The following is a 24,370-nucleotide window of genomic DNA, read 5'->3' as shown; positions in this document are numbered from 1 at the left end:
TCCCTTTATTTTTTTGAGCAGTGTAGTTTTGTGAGCTTTAACCTGAGATTCTGGCATTTCTGGCAAAATACATTTATATTTAAAAACTGATTCAGGATTTAATGAATCAATATCACTTTATTCAAGTTAAAATCGATTATGGAAACCCAGGTGAACTGGAGTACAGCTGCTTATGTTTAGCATTCACTCTGAGGAGAAGAGAGGGTTAGGGGTTACATCAAAAAAAATTTTATACTTTTAAATCAACTTTAATTAAATTAACGTAAAACTGGAATAATGCAGAGAATATCCATTTTTGAATTTAGAAGGTGAAAAGCTTAAAAATAGGATTTAAGAAGAGGAAGCACAAGGAAATTAATTCAAAATGCACAAAACATGAGACGAATGAAAATTGGAAAGGGAATAAACAAACATGCAAACTGAGGGGGAGGTTTAAAAGGAGGAGTCAGTGGCTCGTTTCAGCCCTCACCTGTCCGCAGACAGCATCTCAGCAGCCGCCCTCTGTCTAATTCAGACAATAGTTAAACTAAATTGTTTCCACTTTTGTTTGTTTTTTCACTCTTTTTAGTATTTTTTTCATTTGTTTTTAAAAAAGTATTATTACTTATACAACAATGGGTGTTTGTGTGTTATCTTTACAGATTATTATGTGAAACTCAGCTGGTAGTGAAGAAAATAGACCTGAACTGCACGTTTGATTGACTTATTGAGGAAGACGGTGCCTTCAGGAGCATCCAGGAAAATCCATATTTAAGCACTGAGTCTACCTTTGAGTTTAATGGAACATTTACATTTTAAAGAACCATGAGGAACAGCGACAGCATGCAGCCAGCGTCAGTGCGCAGAACCGATTATTGATCAACACAACATCTGTCACGCATCCACTCTTTAACAGTCATTTACCCAGCATTCATTGGACATGAACAACCCTTGTTCTATTTCAAGGTTACTAACACATCACAGTCACCATGGTAACAGTCAGTTTCTATACAAGTGTACAAACATCAGACAGTGTGAGGGACAAATTCCACTAGTCAGACAGAAGTGATGTCAGTGACCAATCAAAGAAGACTTCCAGTTATTTCAGGAAGTAGAAATTGGCGCCCATGATGATGATTGGTTTGTGCACTCAGACTTTACAGCCTTTGGGAGGCTGAAGATCTCCAGGGTTCAGATGTCTTTGAGAGGGTCTCATCAGCTGATGACACTGTGTGTGTGTTGTCACTTCTTCATCTTGTTCTGTCGGTCCAGAAACTTTTGTCGTCTGTCGACTGGAATCTCATCCAGGCTGATTCCATGGTTGCTGGCCCTGACAGAGAGACGGGTGGAGAGCGAGTTTCAGTTTAAGGATTACTTTATTGATAATCGATAATGACCGCTGTGTGTTCTTACCCTCCGGCGAGGTCTGGAGGAACAGGAAGAGGTTTATTAAAATCTTCTCGACCCATCAGCCAGTACGTGTCCTCTGTGCCCTTAACCTGCAACACAAGCATCCAAAAATCGACGAGTCCCACCATGGACTGGCATCAGGCTGACTAACTGTGGACAGGGTGGGATCTGGACCAGACTCTGAACCTGTCAGACTGGACTACAGTAAACCTGAGGGTAATAACCTGACTTTTGATAAGGTTTTATAAACCATCCATTCTCTTTTATCCTCATCAGGGTCGCAGGGGTGGGGCAGGGTACACACCGGACAGGTCGCCAGCCCGATTCAAGGCTAAGCTTCGTGGTCACACCTATGACCAGTTTAGATTCTCCAATTAACATAACCTCACTAATTGCATGTCTTTGGACTGTGGGAAGCCACAGTACCCAGTACACAGAAAGGCCCTGGCAGGGGGTGGGATCGAACTCAAGCCCTTCTTTATGTGAAGCAACAGTGCTAATACCCGAGCCAGCGTGCTGCCTTTATCACCATTTTGCGTGTTTTCTAACAGCATCCACAGCTACTGCGTCATGCAATTACATTTGGATTTGCTTCAGGTCTGTTTAGATTGGCATACCTGTGCCTTCCGGGTGTCTATGTGGTATCCCACTTTCAGACTGGTCAGGACTTTGACCGTACTCAGACTGATGTGGATCCTGTAAGCTGCAGACCACAAACACATCGTCACACCGCAACTCAGGAAGGAAGCTAGTGATTCTGACATAATTTAAATGCAGACAGGAGAGACTTCAGGGTGGTCTCTCAGTGATCCAACCATTGATCAAAGATTTTACTTACGTAGCCCAGAGGACTCCATGAGTGAGGCCGTGGTCACCGTGTCTCCAAAGAGACAGTACCTGGGCATCTTCAGTCCAACCACACCTGCTACCACGGGACCTGAAGACAGGAAGGGCCAGATCTTTACCTGGCACTAACACCGTTGATAACCTCAGGAACCATTATTACCATGCTTTAATCAGAGATGTAGGGTTACATTCAAACTAGCTGGGAACACAAATACACTACCAGTCAAAGGTTTGGACACGCCGTCTCATTTAATGGTTTTTCTTTATTTTTACTACTTTTGACTGTAGATACAAACTCAAGACCTCATGTATATGAAGCACGACATATGGAATTATGTAGCAAAGAAAAAATTGATTAACAACTTTAAATATGCCCAGAAAGTTGATTATGTTCAGCTGGATGTAGGATGAAGTGTTTTCAGTGGGAGAAATGCTTTGTCACTTCTTCAGTCTCAGCTTTCTCCAACCTTATAAACAGTACATCTGCACAGTAACTAAAACCAGCATGAGTGAACAATGGGCCATGACCCAGTTGTGTTCTGTACATGTTTATTCCACAATGCACATCACCAACAGACCCCAGTCAGGAACCAGTCCCATTTTTAAGTTGGTGGGACAAGATTGCCGATGCCGTGCAGGTGTGTCCACCTTCTCTGCACAGCACAGCACCGCAGGCCACGCCCCGCCAAATGCCCCCATCGCCCGACTGAGGCTGGGGAGCCACCCGGCTGGCGCGGCTCCCCGTGCGGCGCCTCTGCCTCCAGCAGGCACAGCCCCTCTCGCCCCTCGTCCACCTCTGGCTTATGAGGCTCCTCCACCACTCCCGGCTGGAACAGCCCTTCCTGGAGCAGCTCCTCTTTCTCCAGTCGGTGTGGACCCTTGCGCCCCTCATCTGCCATCTCCGGTTGGAGCAGCTCCTCCACCGCTCCCGGCAGGAGCAGCCCACATGACAATGTGAATATTAATGATCAAGGAACTGACCTCCCAGCCCAGTGTTCCTTCAGTGGGCTGGTTTCAGTCATTATGCAAATGTATGTTTATAAGATCGGAAACCTGCAGTCAGCTGAGACTGAAGAAGCCACCTGGATGATGATGATGAAACGTTTCTCCCACTGAGAACGTTCAGATGAACTGAATCAACTCTTTTGGATTTACTCACCTGGATGATTGAGGGTACAGCAAAACAACACTGAATATGTTTTATAGTTTAGATTCCTGTAAGTAGCTGCCCTTTGCTTTGTTGACAGCGCTGCAAACCCTTATCCTGCTCCATGAGCTTCATGATGTAGTCACCTGAAATGGTTTCACCTCACAGGTGAGCCTGTCAGGGTTCATTGGTTCTAATAATAATGGATTACATTTATATAGCGCTTTTCAAGGCACCCAAAGTGCTTTACAATCTCACATTCACACACTGGTGGAGGCAGCTACAGGTGTAGCCACAGCTGCCCTGGGACAGACTGACAGCAGCGAGGCTGCCATATCGCGCCATCGGCCCCTCACACAACAACCAGGACAGAGAGCCCGGGGATCGAACCGGCGACCTTCCCGTTACAGGATTGCGCATCCCAACCCCCAGCACCACGGTCGCCCCCGAATTAAGAATAGTTCTTGCATTCTTAATGGGGATGGGACCATCAGCAGTGTTGTGTGGGCTGGAGGCCTTGTTTGCTTCCATTTAGTCTGCTGCTGCCAATCTCCTTTCAGAACCTAGAGGCTCAGTGAGTGCGCCTCGGAGTAGCCTTGTGGTGATTCTCACTGGGAGGCCCGAGACCCGAACATTGTAAATATTACACTTGGGGCCAGTAGGGTGGATCCCTTCATTAGGATAGAGGGACACACGTCCAGGTTACACAGTAATCAAAGCAAAGTCTGGATATTACGAAGAATCTAAAATATAAAACAAACAACGTGTTTTGAGTTATTTCACACTTTTTGATTTACTACATAATTCAACATGTGTTCATTATTAGTTGATGCCTTCAGCAAGAATCTAAAAAGAAAAACCATTAAACTGTTTTGTCCAAAACTGGTACTGTAATCCAGTCTGACTGGTTCAAATATCATTCCCGTCCTTGTGGTCTGAGCACCAGCTGCTGATGAGGCAGGACTTGAGCCAGCCCTGAGGTCTCCCAAAACAGTTCTGTCAACAGACACTTCTACTCACTACTCCTGACATTTCTAAATCTTTCAGCAGTTGCCCACAGAAGTCGAGCTTCACTAATCTCATCCACACGTGTCCACAGTAAGAGTGACTTACACCTGAGACACATTGAACATACTCTGGATTCTTCAGATGAGGAAAGTTGATAGTATAGTAGTTACACTGATAAATGAACCCTCTCCTGACGTCCTGGTACTGAATGAGCAGATAACGGTCGACAGGTGTACCTGAGTGCAGTCCGATGCGGATTTTGACTTTAATCTCGGGCATGTGTTTGATCTTAAAGTTTCCTATCGAGTGCAGGATGTCCAGAGACATGTTGGCCACTTCAGCTGCGTGTCGATTCCCATTCCTGTTGGGAACACCTGAAGCCACCATGTAGGCATCTCCAATAGTTTCCACCTATAACAAAACCAGAACCATATTTCATGTGTCTTTGTTCAGATAATCCAGAAATGAAGAGAAATCTTTACTGTTTAGGTCAGACATGTGTTTTAAATGGAAGTGTGTTACCTTGTACACATCATGGAGAGCAATGATGGCATCAAACATGGTGTAGAGGTCATTCAGCAGGTCGACCACCTACACACACACGGGTTTAGTGAAACACTGAAAAATGAAATGCACAAAAACAAGTTCAAACAGTTTGTACCTCGATGGGCTCGCTCAGAGCAGAAATAGTTGTAAATCCAACAATGTCGCTGAAGTAAAGGGTGCAGTCCGAATAATGTTCAGGTTCCACTGGTTTCCCTTTCTTCAGAGCTTGAGCCACAGACCTGGAACAAATGGGAACTCGCAAAGTTTTCATTCCTTAGTGTAGCCATGCAGCAAACAGCCAAAATACAGGCCAGAAGTTTAACATGGCTCTCCAGTTCATCCTTCAAACCCAGGACTCCGCAGGAACCAATAATGGATTCCAGTTTAGCTCCACTTTTAACGCCATCATCATCCTGGTCTGCCAAAGAACAAATCCTCCTGCCTAAATGTACTCCTCTTGCAGGGGGATCATAGACTTGCTGCCTGCCAGCGAAACAGCCTGCAAGATAACCAGTGCTGACAGTCCAGCAGACTGGAACGTGATTACCATGCTCAACCTGCTATGTTTTGGCTGAATGGGGATGAATCCAACTACGGTTGAAAGAGTCACTATCTGGTGACCTGGTGTCAGAATCTGCCCCCAGTGGAGTTAGTTGAAAACCTTGGCACCAACCATATCAATGATCCTGTCTGATTCCAGTAAGACAGGGCTACCTTTCAGCCTCCCAGCAGCTATCATCTCACAGGTCCTCAGAGAGCTAAATAGGCTCAAATCAAAAGAGCACAACGGAGGACGAACTTCCTGCGAAACAGGAACAAGTTAAACTCACCAAAGATCATGTTGGGGCATTCCTCCAAATGCACAATGCAGCTCATCATTCATAACCTGAGGAGTGATTGGCTGCAGCATGCCCTCTCATTAGCACCTGTGCAACTCCACAACCCCGAGCCAGGCTAAACCCTCCCAGCATGGCCACTCCTCTCTCGGGAGTCGGCGTCCCATCAGAACCAAAGTCTGCATCATGAGGACCTTTCATTCCTGTCTTCAGCAAACTTCATTAACGAGGCCCAACGACACAGTTCTATTCTCAAGGACTCTTATCCACCCACCCATCAGAGACTCTGACCCCACCTCCAGTTCACATTACTGCTAATTATTACTAGTAATTTACTGTTTTAGTCTTACTTTGGCAGGAGCTGCCCCACCAGCTTATCTGTCTTGGTTCTCTCAATCTCCAATTCATCCGTTCGTTCTCGGATCAGATCCTCCAGGTTCGAGCTGTACTGCTCCAACATCCGCAGCATGGAGTCGATGATGTTGGCCCTCCTGCCTCTACTGATACCTCAAAACTGCAAACAGATTGTCAAAGGAGTCGAGATGAAATCAGAAAATAACCCCGAGCCTGTAGAAGGCAGCAGGTGGCAGCAGTGAGACTCGGCTCACCTGTTTGAAAATGTCATCAAAGCTCGGCCTCTTACTCGGGTCTTCATTCCAACATTCATTCATCAGCGTGAGACACTCGGTAGGAGCTTCATCGACCGAAACGATCGGCCTGCAGAGAGGAGGAGGCTGCTTCAGACGCTCCACGATCTCTGGGAGACAGACAGGTGGTAAGAGACAGACGGTTTAAAAGAGACACAGCTGATCAGACATCCTCCCTCACCATGAGCCGGCATGTCCATCATGGCATATGGCAGTGTGCGGGAGATCACTTCCTGTATGATGATGGAGAAGCTGAAGACATCTCCAGCAAACGAACCTCCTGAGACCGGATTCCTCAAAAGCTCCTGAGCTGTCCACAGCATGTCTGAGAGACGGGAAGAGAAACACAGCTGCAGTTTTTATTGGAACAGGTTTGTGTTGTGTTCATGATTAGGGTTAATGTTAGGGTTAGGATGGAGAGTCTTAATATGCCCTCTGACATAAACACACGTGTAAGCAGAGATACAGCGTCTGAGATAAACTTCAAACATCTGAGCGTGCTCATGTTTCTACCGTGTGGATCCTCAGGAATGCTGATCCTCTGGGATGTCAGGATCATAGGAAGTCCATAATCTGTTATTTTCAGAACAAAGCGACCATCAACTAAACAGTTTGTTGACTTCAGACGGCCATGAGTCAAACCTCGCAGATGAAGGTACTTCATGCCCTGAAACAAACACAAATATCAGTAACCTGATCGGTCTGATCAGAAATGAAACAGTCTTCAAAGATATCATAGATAAAGTCGAATAGAGCTGCATAATTAATTGACTTAGAAGTCGAGTCGTGAAACCTGAGCTTCATCAGACTAGTTCATAGATCCTTCATTAGGACAGCAGTGTTTTATCATGGCACTATTAATAATAAAAGAGTACTAGTGTGAGTAATGCTCACAGCACCAGTTGTTGTATAAGTAGCAGCATTGTACAAACAGTGATTATCTAATAAACTCTATCAACATCAATTAAAACAAAAAAGTTCATCCCCCGACCACCACTATTCACAGCAAATATAAGTGAACACCAGGGACAGGGGGTTCGGCAGTACCTTGATGAGGTCCATGAGCAGTGAGGATTTAAACATCCAGTCCAGCCTCACGTTGCCGTCAGCCAGCAGGTCTGCCAGACTTCCTCGGGGGCAGTGTTCCACCACCAGGGCGAAGATCCCCGAGTCCACAAACAGACCAAGGCACAGGTTTAGGTTCTCGTGTCGCATCTCCCGCAACTGAACACCAGGCAGAAAATACTCTTAATACTGCAATACTGTTAATCTGTTTCACGTACAGATGGTAGCGCCATACAACAGAACAGAAAACCGGACACGGAAACAAATAGAATCTGTGTCTGTTGTGTTTCTATTGTAGATTTTCTGCTCATCATACCTGGCTGAACATATTCTGGGTGGTTTGATTGGCTTCTGTTGGTGTTTTTCCAGTACTGAACTTCTTCAGCCAAACCCAGTCACCCTGAAAACAGCACAGCCAATCAGGGAATGTGACAGGACAGGTAGGCTCACACAGGTGCAGGTAATACCTCCAGTATCCCGATGTTGGAGCTCTCGGGTGTTGTGAGGATATAACTTCGAGCGAGCGATCGCAATGGAGTTTTCATTTCCAAAAGACTCTTCATGATGGACTCATCGTTGAGTTTCTATGGAAACAACAACAATCTGACCAAAGGTAGCTCACTGATCAACTTATTGATCAGCCCATTGATCAGCTCATTGATCAGCTCATTAGTCAAACATGCCTCGCTGTTAGTACTCCCGCTGCTCCCAGTTTTCTACAGAACTACAGATGCACCAGTACCAGCAATGGTACCAGATTGAACACTAGTTACCACCAGTAAACATTCTCTGACCTTCTTGCTGACTTGAGTATCGATGAAGACGATGTCGTCCAGAGTAAGGATCATTTTGGTTGCTGTCACTGCTCCCTTAGTACTCCTGTCCAGAGACATGTGAGAGAAGAAAGGTGCACAGTTCTGCAGCACTATATACATATGAACAGCCCCAATTCAAACTATATAAAATATGCACATATCATGAAAACATAAGTCGTGTTATATATTTACAGTGTGGGTCATTGCACTTAAATTAAGTGTTACACAGTGGTGATGGTCGATTGTGTATGGAGGGAAGTCCTTGGACTGGGGGGTGGAACTATGTCGTCAGTGAGTTCAGGGTGGTTATTGCTTGTTTGTTTGTTTGTTTGTTTGTTTGTTTGTTTGTGTGTTTGTTTGTTTGTTTGTTTGTTTTAACTAAGCAGCAGAAATCTAAGAAGCTTGGAAAGAAAAACTACTGGACTTCTTCAAGTTTCTTAAAGAGGCTCTGTCTGAGAAACCTTCCTTAACTCTAAGACTATATAGTGGAGAGTTCCGGGTATTCAAGCCCTAGTGGGAGTGGCCTCTTAAAAGGGTCATTGGCCCACTCTTGATCATGGCCTCATTACATGAGCCAAGGTGGGTGTGAGTCATTATAAGCAGAGGTTTTGGGTGAACCCACTGTGAGACCTTAAGGCGCCTGGGAAGCATCAGAGACTGGATTACAGATGGCCGACAGTTGGTGTGATAAGCCCCGCCCTCTGTTCAAAGATGGTCATTCACAGTGGACATAGATGGCTTCTTTCACTCCTCTTTCAAACCATCCATCTTCTCTCTATTACAGTCAACTTTAATGTTGAGATTTCGATTCTCCTCTATGTGCACGGCACAGTCCAGAAACAGCAAACTGTTAGGTGGCATACACGTGTCTGCACCAGTGGCGAGGTGCTGCCAAGAGTCATACTTTCTACTTCCTCCATGTAAAGGTTGGCTATGTTTGCTAAAAATGACCCTCATACCTCGTAGTGATGGGATTTCCGGCTCTTTTTAGAGAACCGGCTCTTTCGGCTCCCAACCGGCTCTTCAGGTTGTTTTGTTGCTTTAATTAATTTATTATTAACAATAAAATAAAATTATGCACAAAAGGAATTACTAACGTAAAAAAAAAAAGTGGTTTTATTTATATGTTTATATATAAATATATGTGGTGGCCCCTCGAGACAAAACACGTACAAACTCCAAAACACATTTCTAGCATGAACTGAACTTCCACAGCAGAGCTACTAGATCACTTAAATTACACAATTGAAAGCATGTGTGTATTGTTTGTGTATTTATACACAAGCACTCATATATATTCAAATAATTTAAAAACAATGTTCATTTACCTGTTACTACCACACACCAAATCCGGTCGTTGGTACTTCTTGGCTTGTGTAGCCACGAGGTAACAATAGCTCAACACTGCCCCCTAGCATCCTGGAGCACTTCTGTTGTCTTTTGTACGTGTTTTGTCTGTAGGGGCCACCGTAAATATACTTATATTTATTCACATAAAATGTAATAAATAAATCATATAATAGAAAAACCAATTACTTACAGTTCAACTTTTAACTATTTAAATTTCCAGCTTTTTCCTTTTAAAAGCGAAACAACATTAAACACTGCAAACCACAACAAAATTAAATATAAATTAAAATATGAAAACAAACAGAAGATGCATATTCTCTGTCATATGGACCTGCATGAATAAACTTTCTGAATCCTTTATCATCTGCAACTGAAAATAGTTGTGGGTGATTACTATACCTTTCTAATGTGATGTTGTTGTCCCTGGCTCTCTCTCTCTCCTCCCCGCTATGTTCCTGTGCTACTGAGTAGTGTTGCCAACTCTCACCAAGCAGCGGTGCTGCCGTGGGGCCCTCACCCGTTCCAAAGCGCTCACAGGCGGAGGATAGTCCTCCCCCAGCTGCTATCAGGGCAGAAGATGTTCACACCTATGCGTCACAACTGCAAATGAATCGCGCACGAGCAAAGCCGCTGCTCCGCACTGACTGTAACGCAGTCAGTTCTTCTTTTACTCTTATGCTGTTTTGTGAATCACAAGGTTTAAAACTACTTATAAACACACACACACAAAGTAACTCCACCAGAGCGCCTATTTCGGGTCACTTTTGCCGGTCCAAGCCCGGGTGAAGGAGCAGGGTTGGAATTGTGACATTAAGAAAAACAATAACTGCTAAAATAAATTAAATTTGTAGTTCTAAATAAACTCTAAATGCATTTAGGACATTTTTTACTCACTTATGTCTCTTCCACGATGTTATTTCTCTCTCCAACAACGTAGGTTACAATTAGATTAGCATGACCAATTATGCAAATTAGGCGATGATGTCATTTAGCGACTTATAGCGACTTTTAGGACAACCAATAGCGATTTTCCTTACTGAGGAGTTGGCAACACTGCTACTGAGTGCAACTACCGCCCCTCCCCCCTCTGCCCAGCAAAGCACAAGGTGTGCAGAGTGAAGCAGAAAAATGCAAGAGAGAGGGTGAGAGAAAGAAAAAAAAACATGGCTACCAATAAGGAGCCGGCTCGCATCGTTCACTTCAAATAGTCGGCTCTAAGAGCCGTTTTGTTCACAACCAACACATCACTAATACCTCGGCTCATGTGATGAGTCACATGATGAATAATGGGTCAACGACCCTCTCCAGGGACAACTCCCACTAGGGCTTAAAGCCTCGGTCATTCCACCATTTGGTGTTAGAGCTCAAGAAGCTTTGCCTATGAAATGTCTTCACGAAACTTAAAGAAGTCAAGACACTTTTCTTTCCAAGCTTCTTAGACTACCATGACCGGGATGACTGAGAACCAGACTGAAAGCAGAATAAGCACCAGGTACGTTAGAGAGGAGTGTGTGAGATTAAGCCTGTGTGTTAACCTGTTTCAAAAGAAAAGGCCTCCAAGCAGAGTGCAGAGCAACAGGAAGAGGAAGAGCACAGTTACAGCGCCCATACCTGCAGGGAGTGGAGAGGTTTCCACATTTATAGCCATGCCAGACAGCAACCTTTTGTCAACGTGAACACTAAATCACGACACATACAGAAACTACAGGTGTAATTAAGACCTCATTTGAACTGAAGCACAAAGCTCCCACCCTCTCTGTGGGTCAGTAAACACACCTCCACTGCAGGCCTCATCTGGATTAAACCAACAGAAGCTGGCTGAGGGGGGTTTTCCTCCCGGGAAAACAAAGGAACGGCTCAGCGGTCTCAGACCTCCGGTCGTCCCGTCGGTGTGCGTCGGAGAGAGTGAGTGTGTTGGGACGAGGCGGTCGCCATCGCTGTCCAACACTACGTAACTGGCCTGCAGGCCACGCCCCTCAGTACCTCCATACAACACCTGATAGGGAAGAAGACAGAAGCTGATTGTACCATTGAGTTTAAGGTGAGGACATGATGAAAATGATGATGATGCAAAACAAAAAAGATCAAATCAAATTCTGTGGTTCAGAAATTATTAATTTATTAACTTTATTCTAAATGTCTGTGAAGTCTCTTAGTCATCCAGGTCATCATGGTCTAAGGAGCTTGGAAAGAAAAGCGTCTGTGGGAGTGTCCCTTAAGAGGGTTGTTGACCCATTATTGATCCTCTCAAACTCCAGGCCTCGAGGTCCGGTGTCCTGCAGGTTTTAGCTCTCACCCTGGGTCATCAGGGTCAAATGATTAGTTCTTTACCTCTTTGCCTCTGGAGAACTTCAGAGTCAAAGGTTCTGGTCCATGTGTGTCGGTTTCCGGTAAACTTCAGTGTTGAGGTTTCTATTCTTCTCAGTGTACACTGAAAATCTTTCCAAGCTCCTTAGAGAACTTTATGCAAACCCTTAACAACAGGATAGATGTGATCATGTTGTATTAAGTGGTGAAAAACAATTATTAAAACTCTTTTGTGTTTGTGGACACAGAGACTCAATTAGTCTGTCTAACTTAATCAGAACAAACTGTTCCCAGATCAGAGTCATCTGACACTAGAAGGTTCAGTCATGAGTAACTCTTCACTGCCACAAAACAAAACTTGAGTTTTAGGTCATAGTTTTAAAAACCGTGAAGTGCGCCTTGTTGTAGTTTTTGCCTCTCTCCCTCTGAGTGTCACGAGTCTATCTGATCTGGAGCAGTTTGTTGAAGGAAACGAGGAGAACGTCTTTTATCTCAGCTTTGACACTGAAAGCAGCAACTCCATCAGTTACTCAGCTAGCGAGTGCTGAAATCTGTGTGACCTGATTGAATCCCTGAAAATCAAAGCCTCCATCTGATTTCATGAGCTGATTGCCCGTCACCCAGTGTCCACTCCCCGCCTGACGGCGCTCTTCCACTGCCTTTGCAACGAAGTAGACCATGTTGAAAATAGTCCCAAACAAAGGAGACACCTGCAGACACAGGACAACACTTTGTCACATTAGATTCTCTCATTTACTGGGGACGCACACATTGTTTACACGTTATTTACTTGTTTACCTCTGAATCCATCAGAACATTAAAGCCCGTATTTGTTGTTGTTCGTTTGTTTACCTCTGTGGCGGAGACACCCGAGTGAATCTCTCGGCTCATTTGAGCCTCGCGGAAAGCTTCATAGAAACTCTGGTCGGATGCCATGGTAACAGTCAGCACGGCACTATAGGCGTGACGTAGCTGCGTGCTATTGGTCAGCTGGTTGAAGACTGTGTGCTGATTGGATAAAACAGAGAGGGAGGGAACCAATCAGAACTCGGCCTTTAGTTAAACATGTCATCAGTTAATATGTAAAGGCAGTGGGGTGGTGTATGGGTGGTAAATAAGAAAAGTTTGCTTGACTCAGTTTTCTTTTTGACGATCGGAGAAAATGGAATAAAACCTCCTTGAGAACTTGTTGGTCGTTACCTGATAGGGCATCGCGTACAGCAGGGCGTCGTAGGGAATGAACACGTAACCATTGGAAACCATCCCCATCTCCAGGGCGGTCAGCAGTACCTCCCTCTGATCCTCTCCACCAATCAGGACAGAGCTCATGCACATGATGACCACTGAAGGTGAAATAAAAAGTTCTCTGATCTGATGTGTTCAGTTCAGGGATGCAACTTAACGATCATCTCTTAGCTCTGACCTTTGACCTTGTCGGCTTCTCTGATTTCGTTCAGCGCCTCCCGAGCCCTGCCTTTGCTGCCTGGTTCCATGGTAACCACCGGCCCAATCGGCAAACCCATAGCCCGGAGCGCAGAGGCCACTTCCTGTCCGGTGCTCTCCCAAAGGTCGGTGGCAGCTACACAACAGAGGAGAAGAGATGGAGAAAGGAAACACTGATAAACAATTAAGACAACAAAGACGATCACAATTTAAACAAACTGCCGGGGTGATGCATATGTTTACGCAAATGTTGGGTAAAAGCTGTCAGCCAGACCTCGGGCAGGTTTACAAAAGGAACAGTGTGAGGAACAGTTTGAGGAACAGTGTGAGGAACAGTCAGAAGAACAGTGTGAGGAACAGTGTGAGGAACAGTGAGAGGAACAGTGAGAGGAACAGTGAGAGGAACAGTGTGAGGAACAGTGAGAGGAACAGTGAGAGAAACAGTGTGAGGAACGCTGTGAGGAACAGTGAGAGGAACAGTGAGAGGAACAGTGAGAGGAACAGTGTGAGGAACAGTGAGAGAAACAGTGTGAGGAACACTGTGAGGAACAGTGAGAGGAACAGTGTGAGGAACAGTGTGAGGAACAGTGAGAGGAACAGTGAGAGGAACAGTGAGAGAAACAGTGTGAGGAACGCTGTGAGGAACAGTGAGAGGAACAGTGAGAGGAACAGTGTGAGGAACAGTGTGAGGAACAGTGAGAGAAACAGTGTGAGGAACGCTGTGAGGAACAGTGAGAGGAACAGTGTGAGGAACACTGTGAGGAACAGTGAGAGGAACAGTGAGAGAAACAGTGTGAGGAACGCTGTGAGGAACAGTGAGAGGAACAGTGAGAGGAACAGTGTGAGGAACAGTGTGAGAGGAACAGTGTGAGAGGAACAGTGTGAGAGGAACAGTGTGAGGAACAGTGTGAGGAACAGTGAGAGAAACGGTGTGAGGAACAGTGAGAGGAACAGTGTGAGGAACAGTGAGAGAAACAGTGTGAGGAACAGTGAGAGAAACAGTGAGAGGAACAGTGTGAGGAACAGTGAGAGAAACAGTGTGAGGAACGCTGTGAGGAACAGTGAGAGGAACAGTGAGAGGAACAGTGTGAGGAACAGTGAGAGAGGAACAGTGTGAGGAACAGTGAGAGGAACAGTGTGAGGAACAGTGAGAGAAACAGTGTGAGGAACGCTGTGAGGAACAGTGAGAGGAACAGTGAGAGAAACAGTGTGAGGAACGCTGTGAGGAACAGTGAGAGGAACAGTGTGAGGAACAGTGAGAGAAACAGTGTGAGGAACGCTGTGAGGAACAGTGAGAGGAACAGTGTGAGGAACAGTGAGAGAAACAGTGTGAGGAACGCTGTGAGGAACAGTGAGAGGAACAGTGTGAGGAACAGTGAGAGAAACAGTGTGAGGAACGCTGTGAGGGAACAGTGAGAGAAACAGTGTGAGGAACGCTGTGAGGAACAGTGAGAGGAACAGTGTGAGGAACAGTGAGAGAAACAGTGTGAGGAACAGTGTGAGAGGAACAGTGTGAGGAACAGTGAGAGAAGAACAGTGTGAGGAACAGTGTGAGGAACAGTGAGAGGAACAGTGTGAGGAACAGTGTGAGAGGAACAGTGTGAGGAACAGTGAGAGGAACAGTGTGAGGAACAGTGTGAGAGGAACAGTGTGAGGAACAGTGAGAGGAACAGTGTGAGAGGAACAGTGAGAGGAACAGTGAGAGGAACAGTGAGAGGAACAGTGAGAGAAACAGTGTGAGAGGAACAGTGTGAGGAACAGTGAGAGGAACAGTGTGAGAGGAACAGTGTGAGGAACAGTGTGAGGAACAGTGAGAGGAACAGTGTGAGAGGAACAGTGTGAGGAACAGTGTGAGGAACAGTGAGAGAAACAGTGTGAGGAACGCTGTGAGGAACAGTGAGAGGAACAGTGAGAGGAACAGTGTGAGGAACGCTGTGAGGAACAGTGAGAGGAACAGTGTGAGGAACAGTGAGAGAAACAGTGTGAGGAACGCTGTGAGGAACAGTGAGAGGAACAGTGTGAGGAACAGTGAGAGAAACAGTGTGAGGAACAGTGTGAGGAACGCTGTGAGGAACAGTGAGAGGAACAGTGTGAGGAACAGTGAGAGGAACAGTGTGAGGAACAGTGTGAGGAACAGTGTGAGGAACAGTGTGAGGAACAGTGTGAGGAACAGTGTGAGGAACAGTGAGAGAAACAGTGTGAGGAACAGTGTGAGAAGAACAGTGTGAGGAACAGTGTGAGGAACAGTGAGAGGAACAGTGTGAGGAACAGTGTGAGAAGAACAGTGTGAGGAACGCTGTGAGGAACAGTGTGAGGAACAGTGTGAGGAACAGTGAGAGGAACAGTGTGAGGAACAGTGTGAGAGGAACAGTGTGAGGAACAGTGAGAGGAACAGTGAGAGGAACAGTGTGAGAGGAACAGTGTGAGGAACAGTGAGAGGAACAGTGAGAGGAACAGTGTGAGGAACAGTGAGAGAAACAGTGTGAGGAACAGTGTGAGAGGAACAGTGTGAGGAACAGTGTGAGGAACAGTGAGAGGAACAGTGTGAGAGGAACAGTGTGAGGAACAGTGTGAGAGGAACAGTGTGAGAGGAACAGTGAGAGGAACGCTGTGAGGAACAGTGTGAGGAACAGTGAGAGAAACAGTGTGAGGAACGCTGTGAGGAACAGTGAGAGAAACAGTGTGAGGAACGCTGTGAGGAACAGTGAGAGGAACAGTGTGAGGAACAGTGAGAGAAACAGTGTGAGGAACGCTGTGAGGAACAGTGAGAGGAACAGTGAGAGAAACAGTGTGAGGAACAGTGAGAGGAACAGTGTGAGGAACAGTGAGAGGAACAGTGTGAGGAACGCTGTGAGGAACAGTGAGAGGAACAGTGAGAGGAACAGTGTGAGGAACAGTGTGAGGAACAGTGTGAGGAACGCTGTGAGGAACAGTGAGAGGAACACTGTGAGGAACAGTGTGAGGAACGCTGTGAGGAACAGTGAGAGAAACAGTGTGAGGAACAGTGTGAGGAACAGTGAGAGGAACAGTGAGAGGAACAGTGTGAGGAACAGTGAGAGAAACAGTGTGAGGAACGCTGTGAGGAACAGTGAGAGGAACAGTGAGAGGAACAGTGTGAGGAACAGTGTGAGGAACGCTGTGAGGAACAGTGTGAGGAACAGTGTGAGGAACAGTGAGAGAAACAGTGTGAGGAACAGTGAGAGAAACAGTGTGAGGAACAGTGTGAGGAACGCTGTGAGGAACAGTGAGAGGAACAGTGTGAGGAACAGTGAGAGAAACAGTGTGAGGAACGCTGTCTCGTTTCATACTGCACATGGTTGCAATGACAATAAAGCCACTTGACCTGACACTGCTCTGTTTTTTACTCTCACAGAGAAGACGAGATGATCACAGCCGTCTGGACATTAATCAAATGAGTGCCCCCTGACATCAAGGTTTCGTGTGGATCATTTAGTTGATGGTTGGTTTGAAATGATGAAGAACCAAAGATTGTGCAGATCATCTGAGCTTTTAAGAAGCTGTCCTTAATACGTTGGAATCAGACAACCAGGACAATTGAGGTCCTCCTGGATGGGTCCATAAAGAGAAGGGCTCGGTCCATGTCTCCTTTTTCCTTCAGAATGGTGAAATCAGACTTGGAGGATCAGAAGGTCAGTGGATCTGTTGAACCTCCAGCTGTCTCTGTCTATCTCTGTACTTCACTTTGGCAGAGAGGATTTCATGTCAGCAAGAAGTTTCCTTGGTGAAAGAGTCCTGGTGAACATGTCAATACTGTTAAACTGGGTCTAGCTCTCACTTCTATCTCCATTCAGAAGCTCATAAGTAACAATGGTTAAGTTAAAGCCCTCACAGAAAACACCTCCACTTCTGTGATGTCCCAATGAACCACTGCAGTTATAGTCCGATGGGCAGTAAAAGTCAAACCACCAAAATCAAACAAAGGGGGCCTAATATGTGAGTGTAACAGTCTAAAATGATGAAGCTCAGATCAAATAACCGGCTCAGGCTAAATTAAAGTAACACAAGTTTGAATGAAGAGATTATGGTGAGAACCACCCCACCACTCTGACTGTGATGTCAAACCCTCACCTGTGATGATGCTGACATGCGCCCAGCCAAAAAATCTGAGCACCGTGAACAGGACTCTGGTGGGAGGAGTCAGTGGCGGCAGGTTTGGCCAGTCAGCATCTAGACAACCAGGAGAGGAGAGTCCAGCCTCCCAATGCTCAGTCATTAGGGAGGCAGAGTGACAGAGGGCGGGATTAAAGGGTCCAATGTAGGCATAGCCATAACCTTCAAAGTCCCCAAAGTTGGTCAGAGCTAAAATAAAAAGGTCAAAGGTCAAATAAATATCACACAAATAAAAACAAGGAAAATAAAAATATTGTTCACTTACTCCAGTCTGTAAGCTGATAAACACACTTCAAATAAGCGTGTGTTGATAAGACTGATTAAATGTCTAATGATCCTTTGGAGGTGGTCTAATATGTGACTAACAAGAAGACTTTTCAAATTAAAGGTTTTATTAAATGTGTTCTGATTGTTCATTCAATTAAATTTTATTTATAAAGCTCCAAATCACAACAACAGTCACCTCAAGGCGCTTTATATTGTACAGTAGATCACACAATAACAGATACAGAGAACAACCCAACAATCACATGACCCCCTATGAGCAAGCACTTTGGCAACAGTGGGAAAGAAAAACCCCCTTTTAACAGGGGGTCTAATAATTGGCTGCCAACTCATCATTGTGTGATTGGTTAACCCTGTAGCACTTTGTTCTAGTGTAACTAACCGTAACTGTAATTGGTAATCTCTTTCTAAATATTTTACTGAACTTTATTTTAAGGTCCTATTGGCTGATTGGATAACAGACCTTTGGAGGCAGAGCAGTCCTCGTCCAGCACTTTGACATCATACCAGTACCCTCTGCTCATACTGGTGTCAGTCCGTAACCTGGACAATGCCAGCGTGACCGCTGCTGTCGGCATCGCCCGGGAAAACAACGGGTCACATGACCACGGACCGACCAAGGCGATCTTGAAGGTTGTTGTCCGAACCTCTTCGATGCATAGCAACCACAGACACGCCCCTAGCAACCATCGAAGCTGCATCCTGACAACCTGCCAGAGATTCAGACAGATTTTTAGAAAGTCAACAAGAATACAAACTCGTCTGAACAAAGATGAAACAAAAAAAACTGATTCAGGTTTGTCAAACTACTGTCTGTTAACAAGGAACCTGAAACCTCCACTTAATGAATTACTTAACCTGCAATGTCAGTTCATTTTAAAGACAGGGCTTAAGACTGTGGGCTTACCACCCACACGAGGGGCTGTAGGGTTGGGTGCTTAGATGGTAAATGGTGAATGGATTGGTTCTTATATAGCGCTTCTCTACTCTTTCTGAGCACTCAAAGTGCTGTACACAACTTGTACATTCACCCATTCGCACAAGCACATTTTTCCAAGTGCTTTCTAAGTAACATTCACACACATTCATACTCCGATGGATGTATCGGAGAGCAATTTGGGATCTTGGCCAAGGATATTTGGCTTGCAGCCTGAGGACGCCAGGGATCGAACCACCAAGCTTTCGCTCTACCACCTGAGCTACAGCCACCCCAGACAGTCTGATGTACTGGCGCTCCGATTTTCAGCTTCCAAAACTGGCTTGTGGCACATGGAATGTCGCCTTTCTGGTGGGAAAGGCGCCTGAGCTGGTGCATGAGGTTAAGATGTGATGACCTCAGTGCATAGCTCTGGTTCTCAACCAGTTTCCTATAGATGACCTGGACTCTGTTCCCCTCTGGAGTTACCCTCGATGTGAGGGCACGGACAGAGTGGTACTACATGTATCGCCACGGTTGGCTGCCTTTGCTGTTGGAGTTTTCCCTGGTGGTTCCCTGCGCCTTGTGGTCGTGGAATGAGTCCTAATTTTTGTTTGTGTGTATGAGCCAAATGACCCTACAGAGTTCTCCAGCACCCTATCCAGCCTTCTTAGAGTCACTGGGTGGGGGTAATAACGCTCAGTAACTCTCCAATAAGGAACTCTATTGTCCTGCTGGGGGACTGAGAAGGTGCTGAAGGTTACGTTTCTGCAGTGTTGCATTGCCTCTACATTGGCAGACCAGATAGTGGTTGCCCTGTTTAAGCAAGGGGTCTACAGGGTGTGCTCCAACTACAGAGGGATCACACTCAACAGCTTTCCTGGGAAAGTGTATGCCAGTGTTCTGGAAAAGAGATTTGTAGTCGACCCTCGGATTCAGGAGGAAGGCTGAATCCACTGGTTGTGGAACACTGGACCGGCTCTGGCAGTCTGTAATAAGACTTAATAATGCTGGACATACAACTCAGAGGAGACAAGCATCAGAAATCTGTATGAATCACTTGTTTGTAACACTGAAAACACATTTACACTAAACATACCAGTCAAAACAGAAGAGCACGCTATTGTTTTAAATAGATTTTATAGACCAACATTGCTTATGTACACTGATGCTTTTACGGGGTTTGGCTTCCTCTGGACGCAATGCAGTCACATGTCACAGTTACATGGACAGCAGAAGAACATGTAGTCAAATTCAAAGTGGAATCACACTCAGGACTTGCTGTGAGGCAACAGTGCTAACCACTGCGTCACTGTGGACTGTGGGTAGCCAGAGTCACATGACCTGTAAGTTTATACGACCAGCCTCCCACCTGAATGATGTAACATCTTACCTTTAACGTCTGCTCCTTAATCTTGTGTTAGGTATTAAAGTGAATAACAGATTAAGAATTTAGAGGCCTACGCAGTGCTTCGTTAAAAAATGATGACAATGTAGAAGCTCCAAGGTGATAAGGTCACAGGGACCTGCTGGCCCCTTCACAGAGGACCGCGCTCTGCTTTAAGGTGAGAATACTTCAATAAACCCTCAGAAGAAGACCTTCTGTTTGACATCACATGACTTAAGTGTCATTTCCACAGTAACTATGAATGAGATGCAGTTAACCACACGTAGGATGCTCGCTTGTATCAGCGTTTGAAAGCTGACTGTCAAAACCTCTGAATCAACCACATTTCATCAGAACTCCTGCAGCTGTGACTCTGTGGGGTTTGTGAAGAGTCTCCAGGTGATGTCACAGAGATGCTTCCCTCTGGGGATAATTAATCTGAAGGTAGGTCTGAGTCCACATTAGAGACTGTGATGACTTGAAGCTGAACACTCAAACCACCAGGCACTGGAAACCTTCAACCTGATAAGGGACTAGGACCACCTGAGTAGGACCACTATGAACCATGACCCCCTTCAGGACTTGAGCCTCAGTGAACCGGCTTTCTGAAACAGGACCCTCAGCTGTAGCTCATTTGTGACTGGTTCTCCTCAGAGAACATAAATCCTAAAGTTTGGACCCTTAGGTACAGCAACTGGAGAGCAGGTGGAGGCTTTCACTGGTTTGTCTGGCTGCCACCAGAGGCTGTCCAGAGACATGCACGTTGTGCAATAACACAATGATGGTGTGTGCAAATGTGTTGCCTCAGTCATGGCATCAGGAGAGATAGAGCAGAGTATGTAACTATGACCACACATGCTCAGGTTGAACCACAGAGGGCATCCGCTGACACCCTTAATCCAATCATGGTAACCATGGAAACACACACACACCTGAGAGGTCAAGACTTGATCTGCAGCTCTCTGATTGGCTGCTTTTAAAGAAGATCAAGCTCATTAACAGATTTACTTAAATCACTCAGGTCCCATGCTCCCTATATTCAGGCAAAATTTAACTTTATGTATACAGCTCGGGTTTACAGCAGCAGTCAAAGAGCCTACAATATTAGAGGGGCAATCGAAGGTGGGAAGGAAGAACTCCTTTTTAACAGGGAGAGGGCTCCAACAGATCGGAAATCAGAGAGGACAAAACACAACCTGTCTGCACACGCAGAGTCTAAGACTGTCTGAGCATCAGAAGCTCAAATATCAGAACAATCAATCGAGCGATCAATGATCTATTTACCTTTGTCTCAGAGCTTCATCTGTCCAAAGGAAAACTTTACACCGAAAGTCCTGAAACCAGCAAACCAAGCAGATGATGTCAGGCTGAAAGAGGGAGGACCAGAGACCAGGAGGGAGAGCGTCAACGTCGAGTTACATCCACTTACAGTGGAGAGAGAGAGAATCATGGTCGAGCTACATCGACTTACAGTGGAGAGAGAGAGAGAGAGAGAGAGAGAGAGAGAGAGAGAGAGAGAGAGAGAGAGAGAATCATGGTCGAGCTACATCCACTTACAGTGGAGAGAGAGAGAGAGAGATTCATGGTCGATCTACATCCTCTTACAGTGGAGAGAGAGAGAGAGAGAGAGAGAGAGAGAGAGAGAATCATGGTCGAGTTACATCCACTTACAGTGGAGAGAGAGAGAGAGAGAATCATGGTCGAACTACATTCACTTACAGTGGAGAGAGAGAGAGAGAGAGAGAGAATCATGGTCGATCTACATTCACTTACAGTGGAGAGAGAGAGAGAGAGAGAGAGAGAATCATGGTCGAGTTACATCCACTTACAGTGGAGAGAGAGAGAGAGAGAATCATGGTCGAGCTACATTCACTTACAGTGGAGAGAGAGAGAGAGAGAGAGAGAATCATGGTCGAGTTACATCCACTTACAGTGGAGAGAGAGAGAGAGAGAATCATGGTCGAGCTACATTCACTTACAGTGGAGAGAGAGAGAGAGAATCATGGTCGAGTTACATCCACTTACAGTGGAGAGAGAGAGAGAGGAGAGAGAATCATGGTCGAGCTACATTCACTTACAGTGGAGAGAGAGAGAGAGAGAGAGAATCATGGTCGAGTTACATCCACTTACAGTGGAGAGAGAGAGAGAGAGAGATTCATGGTCGATCTACATCCTCTTACAGTGGAGAGAGAGAGAGAGAGAGAGAGAGAGAGAATCATGGTCGAGTTACATCCACTTACAGTGGAGAGAGAGAGAGAGAGAATCATGGTCGAGCTACATTCACTTACAGTGGAGAGAGAGAGAGAGAGAATCATGGTCGATCTACATTCACTTACAGTGGAGAGAGAGAGAGAGAGAGAGAGAGAATCATGGTCGAGTTACATCCACTTACAGTGGAGAGAGAGAGAGAGAGAATCATGGTCGAGCTACATTCACTTACAGTGGAGAGAGAGAGAGAGAATCATGGTCGAGTTACATCCACTTACAGTGGAGAGAGAGAGAGAGAGGAGAGAGAATCATGGTCGAGCTACATTCACTTACAGTGGAGAGAGAGAGAGAGAATCATGGTCGAGCTACATCCACTTACAGTGGAGAGAGAGAGAGAGAGAATCATGGTCGAGCTACATCCACTTACAGTGGAGAGAGAGAGAGAGAGAGAGAGAGAGAATCATGGTCGAGTTACATCCACTTACAGTGGAGAGAGAGAGAGAGAGAATCATGGTCGAGCTACATCCACTTACAGTGGAGAGAGAGAGAGAGAGAGAGAGAGAATCATGGTCGATCTACATCCTCTTACAGTGGAGAGAGAAAGATTCATGGTCGATCTACATTCACTTACAGTGGAGAGAGAGAGAGAGAGAGAGAATCATGGTCGAGTTACATCCACTTACAGTGGAGAGAGAGAGAGAGAGAATCATGGTCGAGCTACATTCACTTACAGTGGAGAGAGAGAGAGAGAGAGAGAGAGAGAGAGAATCATGGTCGAGTTACATCCACTTACAGTGGAGAGAGAGAGAGAGAGAATCATGGTCGAGCTACATTCACTTACAGTGGAGAGAGAGAGAAAGAATCATGGTCGAGTTACATCCACTTACAGTGGAGAGAGAGAGAGAATCATGGTCGAGTTACATCCACTTACAGTGGAGAGAGAGAGAGAATCATGGTCGAGCTACATCCACTTACAGTGGAGAGAGAGAATCATGGTCGAGCTACATCCACTTACAGTGGAGAGAGAGAATCATGGTCGAGCTACATCCACTTACAGTGGAGAGAGAGAGAGAATCATGGTCGAGCTACATCCACTTACAGTGGAGAGAGAGAATCATGGTCGAGCTACATCCACTTACAGTGGAGAGAGAGAATCATGGTCGAGCTACATCCACTTACAGTGGAGAGAGAGAGAATCATGGTCGAGCTACATCGACTTACAGTGGAGAGAGAGAGAATCATGGTCGAGCTACATCCACTTACAGTGGAGAGAGAGAATCATGGTCGAGCTACATCCACTTACAGTGGAGAGAGAGAGAATCATGGTCGAGCTACATCCACTTACAGTGGAGAGAGAGAATCATGGTCGAGCTACATCCACTTACAGTGGAGAGAGAGAATCATGGTCGAGCTACATCCACTTACAGTGGAGAGAGAGAATCATGGTCGAGCTACATCCACTTACAGTGGAGAGAGAGAGAATCATGGTCGAGCTACATTCACTTACAGTGGAGAGAGAGAGAATAATGGTCGAGCTACATTCACTTACAGTGGAGAGAGAGAATCATGGTCGAGCTACATCCACTTACAGTGAAGAGAGAGAATCATGGTCGAGCTACATTCACTTACAGTGGAGAGAGAGAATCATGGTCGAGCTACATCCACTTACAGTGGAGAGAGAGAGAATCATGGTCGAGCTACATCCACTTACAGTGGAGAGAGAGAGAATCATGGTCGAGCTACATCCACTTACAGTGGAGAGAGAGAGAATCATGGTCGAGCTACATCCACTTACAGTGGAGAGAGAGAATCATGGTCGAGCTACATCCACTTACAGCGGAGAGAGAGGAACTTTGCATCCACCTGTGTTGTTGTCACGTCTTCACTTCCTGCTGATGATGTCAGCACCTCGCTGTAGTGTCACAGCCTGTGGTAAGAGGGCGTCTTCATGTGCAAGGAGCAGCAGGGGAGGTGAATCGTGTGATCAGACAGGTGAGCTGGATCAGGTACCGATGATGGTACCTCTGATCTGCTAATCCCGGCC

The 24,370-nt window shown here is 45.7% G+C and overlaps 1 protein-coding gene across 1 annotated transcript; it reads right to left on the bottom strand.

Annotated features, from left to right (window-relative positions):
- Window positions 1-693: 693 nt before the first annotated feature.
- Window positions 694-21,511, bottom strand: LOC113019653 (retinal guanylyl cyclase 2-like). Its single transcript, XM_026163428.1, is given in 25 exon segments — window positions 694-1,309; window positions 1,393-1,478; window positions 2,007-2,092; window positions 2,228-2,326; window positions 4,627-4,801; window positions 4,913-4,981; window positions 5,052-5,175; window positions 6,123-6,286; window positions 6,381-6,529; window positions 6,601-6,744; window positions 6,933-7,086; window positions 7,467-7,643; window positions 7,801-7,884; window positions 7,952-8,068; window positions 8,279-8,363; window positions 11,185-11,260; window positions 11,426-11,645; window positions 12,517-12,666; window positions 12,809-12,964; window positions 13,157-13,299; window positions 13,380-13,535; window positions 17,489-17,719; window positions 18,279-18,529; window positions 21,403-21,436; window positions 21,467-21,511. Coding segments are annotated over 23 exon segments (3,171 nt in total). The 5' UTR covers window positions 18,517-18,529; window positions 21,403-21,436; window positions 21,467-21,511; the 3' UTR covers window positions 694-1,221.
- Window positions 21,512-24,370: the final 2,859 nt, after the last annotated feature.

Source organism: Astatotilapia calliptera, chromosome 3, assembly GCF_900246225.1.
Source record: "Astatotilapia calliptera chromosome 3, fAstCal1.2, whole genome shotgun sequence".
In the NCBI taxonomy this organism is placed as follows: Eukaryota; Metazoa; Chordata; class Actinopteri; order Cichliformes; family Cichlidae; genus Astatotilapia; species Astatotilapia calliptera.
The sequence above is the reverse complement of the archived record's forward strand: the minus strand, read 5'-3'. Positions and strand labels throughout refer to the sequence as shown.